The sequence below is a fragment of the Ostrinia nubilalis genome, chromosome 1, assembly GCF_963855985.1.
Source record: "Ostrinia nubilalis chromosome 1, ilOstNubi1.1, whole genome shotgun sequence".
NCBI lineage: Eukaryota > Metazoa > Arthropoda > Insecta > Lepidoptera > Crambidae > Ostrinia > Ostrinia nubilalis.
The window spans coordinates 9,912,934-9,929,581 of NC_087088.1; the positions used below are offsets into that span (position 1 = coordinate 9,912,934).

Below are 16,648 nucleotides of genomic sequence, written 5' to 3' on the forward strand. Positions count from 1 at the left end.
AAATAAATAACTGAATAGATAGGAAAGCTGAATCACGCAGTTCTTTACTTCCAGACTCTTGTAACTTTTCCTCTCATACATAAGCACTCTGAAATCCATCTAAACCGTAGAAGATACTCGTACAAGTACCCACTCGTGCCGACTGCGAATGAATAAGAAACGAAAGTTCTTATGGCTCCATAATCTTGGAGCCTCCACATTCGCCCTATATAAATAATAGACGTTTTCCTTAAAAGAAATAATGAACAGAGTTCAACCGCTGGAGCAAGAAAGCTTTTCCCCTTCTCTCTTCTAAGACGATTTATTGCTTATGTATTCGACCTCGGCGCTCTAGCTGTGCTGTCATGATCTAACTTTTGCAAGCAAGTTTATTATTATGATCGAAATGCCTGCCTATAGTAAAATTGCTCTCGGAAATTGCCTAAACGCCCCAAATTACGCACATTGGGCCATTCATTTAGTCAATTATCATTGTTCGTTCGTTATTCTGCCATTTTCAGAACTATGTAGAGTTCTAAAAATGAATAGTTATTTAAAAAGACTTACAAATAAATTATAACTTATTACAGGTGTATGTAAGATCTTGTGCTAACTATTTTAAAACACTTTGGAAATGTCTTACCGTGACCGGCAGATTGAGTTCATGCGTCTCGTTGCCGCGCCACAGGCGCGACTCGCGCGGCAGCACGGGCAGATCGCAATCTACGGCCCCGAGGCGCTCTTGAAGCCGCGCTGGTGAATGCGCCGCAGTCCCGAGAGCACTAGAACTACTGTTTAACTTTTGCTTCCTTGCACTTTTCACTACGCCTTTTGTGCTCGCGTATACTTTAGTCGTTGAATGCGAAACGGTGGTCGGGCTCTCGCTCGAAACGTACGCCTTTGTTATTTTAGTGGTTTCGTTTGTAGTTGAAGTTTGAGTTGGAGCTGCAGTGAATTCTAATGGCTTCGTACTCGGCTTTGTCTCGCTTATAAAGCCCGTAGTCAACGGAGCTTCGGAACTGGAGCTAGCTTTAATCCCATCCTTGGCGGCTAAAGTGACTTCGCAGAAACAGGCTCCGACTAATGAGAGTATTAGCGCCGTTGCCATTACCAAGTATCGCGTTGTCCTTGGAATAGCGGTCATATTTCTCCTTTTATACGCCATACTTTTTCTCTCCACTCTTGTTTTTGTTATTTAATAAATGCCTTTGATTGTTTGGCAAGGTTTCAATAGCAAATGGAAGTTGTCATACCCTGCCAACAAATTAGACATAATATTGATTTCACACAATTTGTATTATACAACCGATCTACCAAACCGACTACCTTATCCGTAATTGCCACGAGACAATTTTTTCTCATTACAATTTATCTGCTTATTGAATGTTTATCTCTTAGTATTTTTCATCATTCGGTGTCTATTCATCAAACATTTATTCTTTGTAAAGCTATGATGATTGTAACATACCTCAAATACCTCTTTATCTTTTTATATAGGTAGTTAAGTTATATTTATTATGGCATCCCCTACCTGAGGTTGAAAACGCAATATCAAAGGCCGGTCGTGCTCGTATTAAAGGTAACCGCAAAAGAAAGTGCCCCAAACCTCTTATTGCCAATGATGTAAGGGGCGGACACCTCTCGTAGAAAACATCTATAATTGGACAAGCTGTAGAGCACTCACCTCGAGTGGTGACCCTCTTCAAACCACGAGTGCAGACCTCGGATAAACTTTATTCGCCCGATTTGCATTAAATTTTACAAGAAAAATTTAAATTGATACTAAATCCATATTTTGTCAGTTGCTCTGCTCTCTATAAATTAGATAGGTAGTATGTTTATATAAATGACTGTAAAATCACATTCAAAACAGGCTAATCACGTCAATTCATTAAAATTACGAGATCAAAATAATACAAAGCTCTACCAATTCATATTTAAAATTAGACACGTGTTACTCGTGAAACACATTACAGAAATAACAATATTATTATTTTGAAAAGAAGCCACTTGTTTACTTACGTAAGGATCCCCGCAGATAGGTTCCTTACAAACCCGATGATAAAATTTGCTGATAGGTAAGGAAGAAAATCTCTACATAATTATCCACAAGAAAGATAAATTCGTGGTTCATCTCACGGTACTAAAACGAAAATATTGTATCTTAATCTTTACTTAATTGCGATAAGTTTATTTGGTAACGAATCACTGTAGAAACGATAGCTTCGACACGTTGTAAGAAGTGAGCAATTGATAGAGATTGGGGGATTATTTATTTGTGTTTAGTTGAGTAATGTTTTGGCTGGGCGGCAGCGCGGCGCAGGGCGGGCGGCGTAATCGGCCGCAGCCTCCGCGACACTGAGGGCAGTCGGCGCGCCCCGCACCCTTCGCACACCCTGGCACCCCGCGCGCACCCTTAGGCCGTGCTTAGCGTAAAGCGTATAATGTTTTTAGCCTATCCTAAGATAATTATAGACAGCTCTAATAAACGTAATTTTCAATTAACGAGCATGAGGGTGTCCTACGTTATGTGATGGATGTGTGGAAAATCAATATCAGTAGGTTACCATTATGAGGAAAGCCGGTACCTAATAGATTATTTTTTGTATTCATCCCCATAAATTATTTTCATGCGCATCGTCTAGCTAGATTCATAATTTACGTTAAAATTATACCTATGGGTGTCAGCTACGCTACTACGAAAGCACAGCCTTATTCGTCTGTATGCTTGCTTAAATTTACTCCGTCTGTAACGCCACGCGCGATTCCCCTAACGTGACGGGACTCGAACCGCAGACTATTTCTTGTAGGTTATATTTCACATGCCATGACACTTGGATGAACATCTCATTTTACATAACCGCGTAGCAACTATGTTACCGTGCCAATTTTACCTGAAAATAAATACAAGCTATAGTCTCTATCTCTAATATAAATAAAGTTACACAAAGTAATGGACCAAAGCATTTAAGAAAGCCAAATGGCGGAAATAAGTAACTCTGTTCTGAGACAGCTAAATAAATTTCTTTCGAAATTAATCAAGTTACTTTAATTCTGAAGATTGATGAGCTGACAGCGTGACTGATCTAATATAAAGCTAACTTGTAAAAAGGAAGGTTAATTAATCAATCATTATTATGCTCTTAATTTTCTAGATAAACATGAATAATTGTGTAAGTGAATGAGTGAATTACGCTCTAATCTTTTGATTAGTAATATGTAGTGCATTTAATTATGATCTTGTTAACTTAGATTAAGATTGAATTAAATAAATCTTACGTGGTCACTAGGTTGTTGAAAGCTTTCATTTGATAAAAATGCATGTAGTGTAGATTATTGTAGATAGATAGGTAATACCAGTAAGTCGTCGTGCACGCATGGGCCATTACACAATTTTGATGAATTTGTTTTATATGTTAAACAGATTTCCGTGAGCATTTGGAGCTATGGTGGGTGATAAACGAGCGCCAGTCCCAGGGGTGGTGTCGGTGTCCGATTGTAAACTTGCCTGATGCCACCCGCCTGACCCGACCTGCACGTCGGTATTTATTACGTTACATTCCATTCCCCACGACTCGAACACCCTCCAATATAATAGCAGACTCGAAAATATTTTTGCTTTGCCAAAAATAATATTAAGCGAATCGCATATTCTGAACCTTTTTATGTAACACATTTATTATTGAGTTATTATCAAAACGTGTTCGGCGCGTGAATTTTTTGTACGTTTAATGGAATAATAGATTAGCGAGAATTAAGCACCTATATTCATTGTTTACTTACATTTAATATTAAATTATACCTATCACTTAATTTTATAGACAAATAATACGTTGTCACTATAATTCCTACATTAAATTTCCATTTCATTGATTGGGTCTTTTCAACCTACATCACGTTTTAGATCCGTTATTACTCAAGGATTTACAGTAAATAGCAGAATTGTAGAGAAACGAATAGGTGAGTAGGTAGGAAGGTGCCCACGTACATATTTAATACCAGTAACAGCAATATCGTGTACTGCTTCCCAATACTGAAATAAAAAGGCTATAAAATAAAAGATAATCCACTGGTTACTTATATTTTATCCCAGTTATATTACGAACCCTTCACGTTTCTGTATTGGATTATTTCACTTATCACGGAATTCTTCCTTCAAGATTTTGGATAGAGGTGTTTATTTGTTCAGTCATTAAAAGCTTTTAAGCAAGACATTTTATTAAATATCCGATGATCATTTGTTTTTCAATTACCAATAATTTAAGCAGGAAGTACCTACCAGTCACTATCACAGTGGTGAGTGAAAAAGTTATCATCTCATGTAGAGCCAAGTTTCTAACTCTACACCTTTGTCAAATGGATGGATTCTCATTAGAGAAAAAAATATTTACTGTTCATTACTTTTATATTACATATTATTTCTTGTAGTAAAGAACTACCTCTAGACTTTTACCTGTTTTTCAGAAATACCTAAGTAACCTACCTAAAATATTAAATGCGTGCGTACTTATGTAACATACGTTATACGTACGAATTCGCAAGAATGTAAGTAACCTAACACAAATCATAGAAGACGAATGTATTTTCTGTGTGAAATATTTTTGTTTCCCGTTGTAATATTTTATGCCGCTGTCTAACCGCATTCTGCAGAACGTGAACTGTCTTTCATACGAACCTTACGTGGTTTTAACTTATTTATACTTATTGAGAGTTATTGTAAAATGTAGAGCTTTACTTTTTTTAAATATACACTTTGAGAATGTGTAATTCAAGTAAGTTAGATAATATGACTTTTTCATTCTCAGGGGAGGGGGTTTCCCCTCCACCCGCTATACATATACGCGCATCACCGCGCATGTTCCCATACCGGAAACATACCTACCTACCTATATTAAATAGCAGTTAATTAATAATAAAATAATTAATAATCGCGTCCTATAATAGTATCACAGGTGTTGGCTGGCTGTGCAATAATTAGACATTTCGCGTTGATTGATAAGGCCTATAAACTGCTGTCACGATGACGTAACGTTATTAGTTTCTCCAAGTTTCTCCAGTGCTGGTGTAGTGTAGGTATTTCTTACGCAACGAATACGTGCTCACTTTGTGTGAATCCTATCCTCAATTCGTATGTATTTAATTAATATTACGTTTTAGAATAATTTATTAAATTAATTAAAAAGTATGTGTACTGCTGAAGTCTTTTTCACTTGATGGTCAAGATCACAATCAATATGACACTTCAAGGTTACTTATCCATATTACGCATACTACATTTGCAGAATATTTTTGAAAAAATATTTGTCTACTAACTATAATATTATATACTTGAAATATAATATTATAGTAAATCTGAGTCTATGGAATATATTTTAATTAAATAGGTACGATGTAAAAATATTTTTTATTTTAAGTAGGGGAGAGTGGGGTAAGACGGGGTGGGGGGCAAGACGGGGCGACCGATCCTGAGTGCGAACGAATGAGCCAATCAGGATCGTTTTAGCACCTGACGCCGCGCCGCCATTCGGGCAATCAGTTATCGAAGTGAGCGGACAACGACACCACGCCTTTGATTTGTTTTCTGGAAAAAACTGTTTTTTGCTAAATAGCTAGTGATTTTTCTATATTATACTGGGCGTGTATTTTCCGTAAATAATAACACCTCGCAATTGATTTAAATGTTATCAAATGTGAAAATAACAACACTAACAGGTAAAAACTTGTTTTCCTCAATGTTGCGTATTGGTTTTATTCAGTTATTTTTTAAATTTTATTTGGCATACGGGGGCATGATGGGGTAGGTGTTAAGGGGCAAGATGGGGTATGAAGGCAAGCGACATAGAAATGTCTAATTTTACTTTTATTTTATTTTAGAATGATGAGAAATTATAAAAAAAAGATTAAGAAAAAGAAAGTAGCGGAAGAGGATAAACATCGAAAAAAAGAGTTGAGGGAACTTAAAAAATATCAAAAAAACCTGCAACTAAGGAGAAAAGAGTAACAAAGAAGAAAAAAGGGGCTAAGAATAGATCATTACACGAGAATAGTGACAGCAATACTGAAAATACACCTTTTTTGTATTGTTAAGGCCTATATTTGCCTAAAGGCTGGGTTGCTTGTTCAGCATGCGGCAAATGGGCTTACTGCAGCTGTGCAGGTTTAGATGACGAAGATGCAGATACCGTGTTCACTTGTGAACATTGTGAACAGTAAATAGTTGTTTGCTGCCATACCCCATCTTGCCCTCTTATTGGTACCCCATCTTACCCACGGGGGTACCCCATCTTACCCTAGGGGTGGGGCATGATGGGGATAAGGGTGTATTTCTACTATTTGTTTTTTTTAATTTTATTATGTTGATTAGACTGCAAAATTACACGTTAAAAATGAAGACTGATTATCTAAGAAGATTATAAGAATAAAACAAATTAATAAAACTCTTTACGGTCAATTTTATTTACCATCAAACGTTAAGTACCCCGTCTTACCCCACTCTCCCCTACGCAATTTGAGATACGTATAGATTTAGTGCTGGGGGTATTTGTTGTTTAACAAAATCGATTATTGCCGCGGTTCATTAATCGATTGCAGTGAATACTTAGTTATTATAAATGTTACAGGAAATGTATGAATTCTAGGAATTGTATAAAATTCCTAGGAAATGTATACAATTCCGAAGCTATTTAGGAAATGTATAAAATACTGATTCAGAGATTATTTAATACGCACATATCCTATTCCTAAAATTTCCGGGTGATTTTAGGAATTATACATCCTGTATTATTATTCCAATTAAAAAAGCACCAGAAAACTCGCGAGAGAAAAATTTGAAGCAGTTTTTAGATCAAATTTTAGAAAAAAATAAATAAAATCAAAAATATCAATAACAAAAAGTAGCTCACTTAGTTAAATGGGCGAATTTGTATTCTTAAAATGACCTTACCTATACACCCACGAAGTTTGTCTAACCTTCCGCCAAACACCCTATACAATTCCACATCCTGTATACAATTCCTAGGAATTTCATACATTTCCTGTAACATAAACATCACAAAAATAAATGAATAGTTTTTAATTCAAAGAAATAGAACTAGTACTTTTTAGGAGTCGACCCGATTTTTTGGGTCCGTGGCCGAGTCCCCCAGTTTTCGACGCACCCGTGGTCGACGCCCCCGGTCAGTTAAATTCGATTTGAAGCAATTTTTAATCAAATGTACAGTCAGGCACAAAAATGTTTATAAACGAATAAATATTTATTATGCCAGTAGAATTAAACACAAAAATGAATCTAATGAAATGAAAATAATTCCTACAAAAGTTTTTTGTTTCTTACTACTGCTGGTTTTGGGTTAAAATTTTGCTCCCAGATTGCATAAATAGCGTCAAACATGCATAGTTTAGTAATAATTAGCTTGTGAAACTTTTTTCGTTGACTGTAACTTAGTGCAAAAGCCGAAAAAAATATGATATTAAATTTATTTAAATCGGGGGCGTCCACCACGGGTGCGTCGAATACTGGGGGACTCGGCCACGGACCCGATTTTTTGAACACGGAGTCCATGGAATTTGAATTTATCAATAAAAAATTGTAACAATAATGTTTGTAATTAAAAAAAGTATGTTTTTTTGTTAAGTAACACCTACCTAAAAATATTTCTCTAAAAGTAGGTAGGTAAGTACTACTGACTCTTAGAAAAAATCGATAGATAAATCGCTATGGTTTAGTTATATTATAGTTAACTCTGTGTTGGACAACAGCAAATAAAATTAAGCTATTCTAATGGCGCTATAACAGTTAATTGACTTATTAACTATCTGAATAGATTTTTACGTAGTAAAGGTTGTTGTAATAATAGGTGAGATATTTTCTACAAAAATGTAAGTTGTGTAAAATGCCTGCTCTGACTGTAGGTACCTGCCTTTAGGTAAAGGCATCATACACAATAACAGATGGCGGGGAAACTACTTTTATTGCACTAGTTTTATTGTTTTTATTTAAGTTAACTTCATTCAATTAGTTATAACTGTGTGTATACGTCTTTATGCCGAACTCCGAGCACCGGGCTATTGGCTGCGCGCCAGCCCGTTGACGAGACAGCCCTCATCTCCGCAAGGATTCCTCTGCATCGCCGCCGTCTATCTCAAAGCTTTATCGTAGTTTAAAGTTTATTGTTTTAGTTGTCTAATTTAGGGTCTAGCTAGCTAGATAGGTAGATAGTATGCAATGTGCTTGTGCAATGTGCATGTTTACGTGGCGTAAAAATTTTGGGTGCCCGATAGCAGCACTGGCAGCTTTTGGCGTCGCGCCAACGCGCTGACGTGTGACGCCTTATCTCCGCGTGGATCCACCGCCAATACCGGCGCGCTTTACTTTTAGTTGCTCTCACACAAAGCGCTTGTGCGCTCGCCAGCAATGCACAACAGCACGAAACGGCCCGATAATGGCACGTTATTGGAATTTTATTCTCCTTCTCTGGAAATTTTATTTTCAACTAGGCTGCTGAGTAAAATTGGCTTCTAAATATTTTATACGACTTTCTTTTACTCCCCCGCCCTCAAGGGAGTAAACCATCAACGAGTTCTTGAATGGAGATACTTAGTAGAAATATTAACGCAAAAGTTGTTCGCAAATCAGAAAAGATTAATATTGCACATGAAAATACGAATTCTGCTTAGCTAAAATCTATTCATGACACACCTTCCATCAACAACCATTAAATGATTCAACAGTAAATACCTACACGACCCGCAATACTAATTTGTTCCTTGTAATGGCGAACCAGATGCTATTCCTTGTAATAGCGAACCAGATGCTATGCAGGCATAGTACTACTTTAAATACTTAGCCACACGTTTAAAGTGGGATAATAGGTACGTAACGTTCCTATTTTGCTTCGCTTATAATGCGCACCTAGGTATATTTATTACGAACTTAACTTTCTTGGTTTCTAAATAATATGTAAAAGAAAAATCGACACCACCTAAGCTATGTATTAAACGTATATTATCCAAATAGTATTACAGATTACGATCTGAGGAAACAAACATAATGTAGGTATCCTAAAAACTGGTCCCGTGTAAATTTAATTCTCGTCGTCTATTACTAGGGACGGAAGGAAATTGTTCTGTTCGTGTTTCTCGAGAGGTTATAAATAGAAAGGTTTTCCGCAATTTACTTCGAACGCAGGGTGCTGCCGACACATCTACTTAACCGATATTCCTATGACAACACAGCGGATCGAACGCGCATCTAAATGCTAAGTTTTGTTTACATGTCATCGGCATTCGCTTACATGAAGCAATATACATTCAAATGAAACTCAACGTTACGAATATCATACCCGATTTATTTGTTTACATCTATACAGGACGCTTCGTTAGTCCAATTGCTTTGTAGTTATTGCATGCAGTTACAACGAGGCATGTTGATTCGAAGACAAGTAAATAATTTGTAAATCAATGAGTCAAATAATTATGTACTATGAACTAGTATCATTAATATTTCTTACTTTATTATGTAATCTATGCTTGTTGTAAATAACAATAAAAACGGTGATATTTGTAAATGATATCTATATATCTTTAATATACATACAATTGCTATTGTAATAACTATACTAATGTAAAAAGATCTAATACAGTACGTAACAATGATCTTTAACACTACGTTTACTTCTACATAGCCTCGACTTCATTCTTCGCTATGTTTACTGAGCTGGCCGCTACGTCGTTTTTGATGTAATTCTGAAAAAAACATTTTTGTTTTAGCTTCACGTCGCTTATTTCAAGAGATGCCTATTTCTAAGAGACGAATCAGAAAAAATTTAAGCAATTCACAACACAACGCAAGGTTTTAATAGCCCGCATGCATTTATTTACTGACAAAGAGACGAGTAGACCTTGCCGGTGTTGGCCTACCTACACAGTCAATAGATAGGGAACCTCTGTATAGCCGCATGTAGCGGCATGTACGCAATATAGAGACGATACATGTGGATTGTAGCCATATGCATGTGATATAGAGACGCCAGTTCCAACCAGTAAAATCGAGAAAAACGTCTCCTTGTCGGCGCCTGTATGCTCACAGCGGAATGGTACGAGTAGCTGGAGTAGATGAATCCGGTGGCTAACGCCTCCATCTAGTAACGCCTCCAAAGTGGGGGGCGCGCCCCCCAGGGTGGCGCAAAGACCATTAAAGGGGGGCGCGGGCCATCTGTGTACTTAAGTATAAAAAACCTGCGACCGCTGAGAGAATGCATTCCAGACTGCTTGATACGTCCAATAAATAAATCTTGACTGGAGGATAGGGCGCGCGGAATTTTTTGTATGGTCGAAAGGGGGCGATTCTCAAATAAGTTAGGGAACCTCTGTAGTGCATACATGCAAGGAACTAAAGTAGCAAGTAAAGGAGTAGTAATGCTGTATAGTTACCGTGATAGTGACGTCAGCCGGCTGTATAGGCACGGCGGAGTGGTGCGCATAGCCTGCGTAGCTGTTGGCGGAGGCCTGCGCCGCCATCTTGTCGGGGTGGCAGCGCAGGCGGTGCGAGCGCAGCGTCGACGCGTACGCGAAGCGCTCGTCGCACCACTTGCACGTTAGAGGCTTGTCGCCCGTGTGCGTGTATAAGTGGACCTGTGCAGAATATTAGTGTTGTAATGGACAGCACATCATGATATGTGACGTCACACTTCATCGTCTCAAAACTGTTTGCTGAACCGTGAACATTTGAAGTTCCTGCTAGGCTAGGATGCGTGACCGTGAAAACTTTTATCGACGTCAAAATGTATGGGCAAAATCGATAAAATGGCGCGATAACCGCTATCGCGGCGCGCATCTAAGGGCAGAAACTGCGTTAAGCGGGCCCCGGCGCGGTTTCATACACAGTGCTCCGTCGCGGGCACCCGCGCGGGGGGACTTTCGATGAAACCGCGCCGGGGCCCACTTAACGCAGTTTCGGGCCTTAGGCCTACTGGTCACAGTCACAGATCTAATCCACCTCTGCAGATCGCCACATCATACATGTGACATACTTTCAGTAGTTTTTAAGCTCAAGCTCTCTCAAGTCGCGGCCAAGGTTATTTTAGCATTACAAAAGTTAATTTTAAATAATACCAAGTGATATTTGACACGGCTAATTATATCAGATGAGTTACCATCGTGAACTTGTTTTCATTTTGCTCCTCTAATTGTAAAAAAAATTATACTTAGTGTGACCGATTTTTGTTGCAAAATTGCACGTTATTTAGCTTGCCGTGCCATCAGCTGTAAAGCCGGGTCCAGACGGGTGTAATGTAAGATTATGTGTAATGTAACACGAATTCTACGTGTGGACGGCACTACGAACATTACATGTAAAGTACTACCCATGAAATGAAATGATAGTAAAATGTACAATGATATTGTACCTTGAGAGTCTGCCGCCTCTTGAACGCCTTGTGGCAGTAGGAGCAGACGTGGCGGCACTTCTCCTCGTGCACGAGCAGGTGCTTGCGCAGCGTGCGCCGGCTGTTGAGCACGCGGCTGCACACGTAGCATTGATACGACGTCGCCTCATGCGTGTCTTCGTGCGTCTTCAGGTTTGAATGCGTCTTGAAGCTGGGAAATTTTATTTATTAATATTAAGGAAATCCCAGTCATATTACAAATAATTCAGACATCAGCTAAGTTTCCACAGTTATACGAAAGATAGTTCTGCTGTTTGAAGATTCTGGGTGAAGCTCGCTTCCACCTTCAACCTGATAATCACTTTCAATCTAGTCAGATGCAGGCAAAAGATTAAAAGTAAAAACTTTTAAAATAATCATCTAAAACTTTGTTATGCTAGCGGGAAATTAGACACTAGTGCGAGTTCTCATGCGTGCCTATGTGCATCTTCAGATTCGAATGCGTCTTGAAAATGCGACTGTCTTTACTGCGATGTAATAATCAGACAGCGCCATCTATTGACGCCATTTTGGTGGTGGTGCAATAAAATCTTTTCCTTACTAATAAAAAATACAAATGTGTTGAATGCCCGCGTTTAAAGTTATTTTTGGTATGGAAATGTTAATTTAAACTCCTGTTTAACGCGTGTGTAACTTTTTATTAGTTTTCATGTGGCAGCGCCACTGAGGAGCCACCTTTAGGCGGGTGTTAGAATCGCGCTGACCGCTCGCTGACGATCAATATGTATGTAATTGAAGGGAACGTTCCTGAGTGACGCTGATCGCTCGGCGCCGACGCTTCATACATTTCGGCTGTCAGCGCTGACGGTCAGCGTGCGTCAGCGTGACTCTAAAACCAGCCTTATTGTGTTGGTTAAAGACTGGGCTACCTTTTCTTTTTTTATTATTTTCTATAATAATATTTTGACGTTCATAAGTGCCACTTGTGGTCTAAACTGAATAAATACTTTTGATTTTGACTACTCACGACTTGTTGCACGTCTTGCACACGAAGGGCTTGTCGTCGCTGTGTATGGCGCGGTGCTGGCGCAGCTCGCCGTTGGTGCCGCACGCGTACCCGCACAGGTCGCACACGTAGCTCTTGATCTTGTCGTGCACCACGCGCTTGTGAGACGCGGCCGACGAACGCGTCGTGAACCTTAATGCCATAACAATAACGGATAAATTCCCACGCTCAACTATTTAGGTGTTGTTGTGGCCGACGCGGCCGACGAACGCGTCGTGAACCTTAACGCCATAACAATAACGGATAAATTCCCAAGCTCACTATTTTTTGTTGTGGCCGACGCAGCCGACGAACGCGTCGTGATCCTTAACGCCATAACAATAACGGATAAATTCCTCCAACTATACAGGCGTCTTCAAATTGGAGGCATGAGGAAGCGCTGCCTGCACTAGTCCCTTCTATGATCTGAGCTACCACTACTGCTCATTTTCATACAATTACTAGAAGCGCAGCAGCCGCACATGGTTGCCGTGACAAATGTGTCCACTGACTGTGTAGTGAGCACTGCAACTGTGCTTCTATAGTCTGGTCTGCGAGCACATAGAATTTTGTCCAATGACCCCAAGCTACCCATCCTTATCGCTCGCGCGTAATAGTAATGCGGGCGCCCGTCGCGACTGTGCGACGGGCGCCCGCAGTAAGTGTGCGAGCTTGGGGTCATTTGAAAGCCCTTATGGTGGCCATACACGTTAGGGTTTGCATGATGGTTTGGACCGTACATGCTTAACCGACATGCAAACCCTAGCGTGTATGTTATAAAACTGTACAGTTATTGGTGCGTGTACATGCAACCTAACGAATATCAAAAAAGATATTTTTGCCGCTCGGTTATGTTTGCGCACATGCATAACCGAGCGTGTGTGCGCCCGCTCATGCTTGCATGCACAGTTTTCTCTCAGTCTCCTATAGTCTGTGGCAGTGAATGGTGGTGAATATTTAAGACACTCATGTGTTCTTCCTGTTGCAAGAAATCTTAATGTTACTGCTAGGTTTGGGCTGTGCGTTGATAGATCACTATGTCAGTCAGTCAGTCACCTTTGAGTTAAATAAATTTAGATTGTGCATGCAAACCCTAACGTGTATGTGCTATAGATAACTCGGGTATACCCGTCGGTTAAGCATGTACGGTCGTAACCGTCATGCAAACCCTAACGTGTATGGCCACCATTATGCTAGCTCAAAATTGACATTTGATACTCACTTTAGTTCACAAATCCCACAATGATATATCTTTCTGTCTTCAATAGGGATGTGAGATCTTTCATGCGATTTTAAAGCATCTTTTGTGATAAATATTTTATTACAATTGTTACAGATGAATTTCCTTTCTGATTTTGGAACATGTCTCATTTTGTGTTTGTTAAGTGCTTCAATTGTTTTTGTTATCCTTGGGCACTTGTCACAACTGCAAATATAATTTTAGAAATGTAATATTTTGAATAATAACTTATTTAGATAAAAACGTAAATTTAACAGAAGACTGCAATGTAGAGTATTACTTACCTTAACATATTTGGATTTTTATGATCTTGAATATGTTTATACAGAACAGATTTAGACTTCAGTGTAATTCCACAAATACACTGTACTACTGGTGCTATCCTATGAGCCCTTTCACTGTGATTTTTCAAAGTATACCAACTACTGCACTTCCTCTGACAGACCGTGCAACTAAATCTAGAAACACAATAAAATACATATTACTTAAAACTTCAAATTCATTGGCACAAAAATTATTTATGAGTAAGTATACATACGTAACAAAATCATAAACTTTGAGGTTGGAATATTTAGAGTCTATATCGCTGCCACTTGATTTGCTATCATTAGCTTTATGTTCTGACACATGTTTGTAAAGAACACTCTTAGATTTTATCACAAATCCACAAACACAATTAATTGATGGTTTAAGTTTATGTGCCGAGTGAAAATGAAGTCGTAATTCACTCCACGTCTTCAGTTTTAGGTCGCAGATATCACACTGCAGTCTAGAAAAAATAATTTATAATTATTAAAAAAAAGACTATCAGCAGAATAACAAAGACAATGTCTCTGCATTCATCGGCAGTAAATTAAATAATATTACAGTGTTAAAAATCTATATTTGAGATTGTAAAATAAAAAGCACTTACTTAACAAAATCACGAACTTTACAATTAGATTTTTTTAGTACTTTTTCGACTTCTTCTGGAGATGCAACTTTTTTCTTATAACGCTTGATTTTCTCTTGTTTAGGAAATTTTCGTTTGGCTCCATCATTTTCTATTTCATTTGATTTTTCTTCTTTTAGTGATGCTAGTGTCATATAATCATCATCGTCATCATCATCATCATCTTGATGAGAAAAATCATTAAAGTCATCATCTTTTGCCAAATCTGCATCATTATTGACTTGACCTGTAGCAAAATTAATATTATTTTTATCTTCAAATAGTATAGTAGTAATTTTCATGTTAGAGCTTAAACTTACATATAACAAGGTCTTCAGTCAACAGTTCATCTTTCACCTGTGGAAACAATCACTAAAATTTTAGGTATATAGCATAATCTGTATCTTTTATAATTTATTATAGCAGCCAATATAAATATTAATTCACTAAACCCTTTATAGCTTTATGATATTCAAAAATTAAGTTAGATTTGTAAAGAAATCTCAGTAATACTTTTTGAGACATAATCTTTGGGTGTAGCTTTTAATAATGTAATTTTAAAAAAGTTATGTACTTTAAGTTTAAGATTCAGGAATAAGGATAAAATGCAATATTACCTCCGATTTAACAATGGAAACTTGATAGTCAACATCTGTTTCCAATTTAACTGGTACATCGTCTGTTAAATCATAGAACAAATTTTTTAAGGTATCTTGGGCCTTATAGCACTCCAAAACAAATAATTGAAATGACACCATCTTCTCTTCACAGTTTAAACAAATCTGTGTAGGTAAATCATCATTTTCATGAATCTGAAAGTTTAAATATACAATCAAATAATGAATTCAACACATAAAGAATATCCCACAAAGGTACTCATAGGTTATAATTGAAAGAGTAGTTACCGAAATCTGCACCAGATCCTTTGTTAGCTTTAATAAGCTTCTGTTACTCACATCCAGTAAATCTTTAGTAAAATCGTCTTTTTTAGCACATAATCTGCATAATTCTTTTACATTCATAGCCATATTCATCAAGTTTTTGGTAACTGTTCCATGAAAAGATCTTTTGTGTACAAAATGTAGTTTACATGTTCTGTAGCGATTAGACGCACTCTTATTACTTATTAGTTAAATATTTTCACATTAATCACAAGTCTGAAAACAATAAACATAACAAATTAATTCTAAAATTGGTAGCAGTAACAATTTTTTTTCAAGCGTTTATTAGATTTAAAAATAAAAACGTCAACAAGCTTTTTTACATAAGTTTTACGGCTTCGGATCTCGATCATACAGCCAAATCTTGTCTTATTCACCATTTTTTTTACTTTTGTGTGATTTTTTCCTCTTTCTATCTTTCTTTCAAACTCATGGGAAGGGGAAGAACTTACAATAATTATGTTTATATAAAAAACAGAAAACAATTTTTCTTGCTGTTCGTAGCGCTCTAAAAGATTTTTTAGCTAGCTTGGGCCCATTTTAAGCCTGAAGATACAGCGAAGTATTGTATGGCGTATTAAATACGCCGTATTTATTTGCCTCTTTGCATTTTCCTGAAAAGGAAATAATCTTACAAAAAAAGTGTATAAGACCCGAAACTTCTTGGCGGGAAAGTAAAGCGTCATGTTTTTTTTATTTTTTAATTGTGTATAAAAGAACGAAACAAAAAAAGGGGTGGGGAGGGATATCATTTTATCATTATCATCCTTCCTTCTTATAAAAGTGTAGGGTCATGATTTTATCTAACAAAACCATCAAAACTGAAGACTTAGCTGTGTGTCGTAATGCCTTTGCCTTTTCCTGAAAAGGAAGGAATCAAACAAAGAAAAAAATGTCTATAGCGCGCTCTACACTCGCGCGCGATTCTTGCTGTGAATTCACGCCGCGATTCGCGCCGTGCACTTCGCGTTTATATGTGTCTCTCCACACTCGCGAAACCTCGCAGTCTCGTTCGCGGCCTCAATGGATGACGACGTGATTGTTGCTGCGGTGACGCTCTGTGTTATATCGTATTACAATTACCTATGTATTAAAAATAAGACATGTAATGGGTTTACATATTTCACT

General features: G+C 37.7%; 1 protein-coding gene across 1 annotated transcript; it reads right to left on the reverse strand.

Annotated features, from left to right (window-relative positions):
- Positions 1-9,305: 9,305 nt before the first annotated feature.
- Positions 9,306-15,813, reverse strand: LOC135075722 (zinc finger protein 235-like). Its single transcript, XM_063970177.1, has 11 exons — positions 15,485-15,813; positions 15,197-15,391; positions 14,900-14,936; positions 14,562-14,826; positions 14,187-14,417; positions 13,933-14,106; positions 13,631-13,834; positions 12,391-12,561; positions 11,385-11,574; positions 10,411-10,611; positions 9,306-9,723 (listed from the first exon to the last, which is right to left on the reverse strand). Exons 1-11 carry the CDS (start codon positions 15,611-15,613, stop codon positions 9,655-9,657), a joined length of 1,866 nt encoding a protein of 621 aa, XP_063826247.1. The 5' UTR covers positions 15,614-15,813; the 3' UTR covers positions 9,306-9,654.
- Positions 15,814-16,648: the final 835 nt, after the last annotated feature.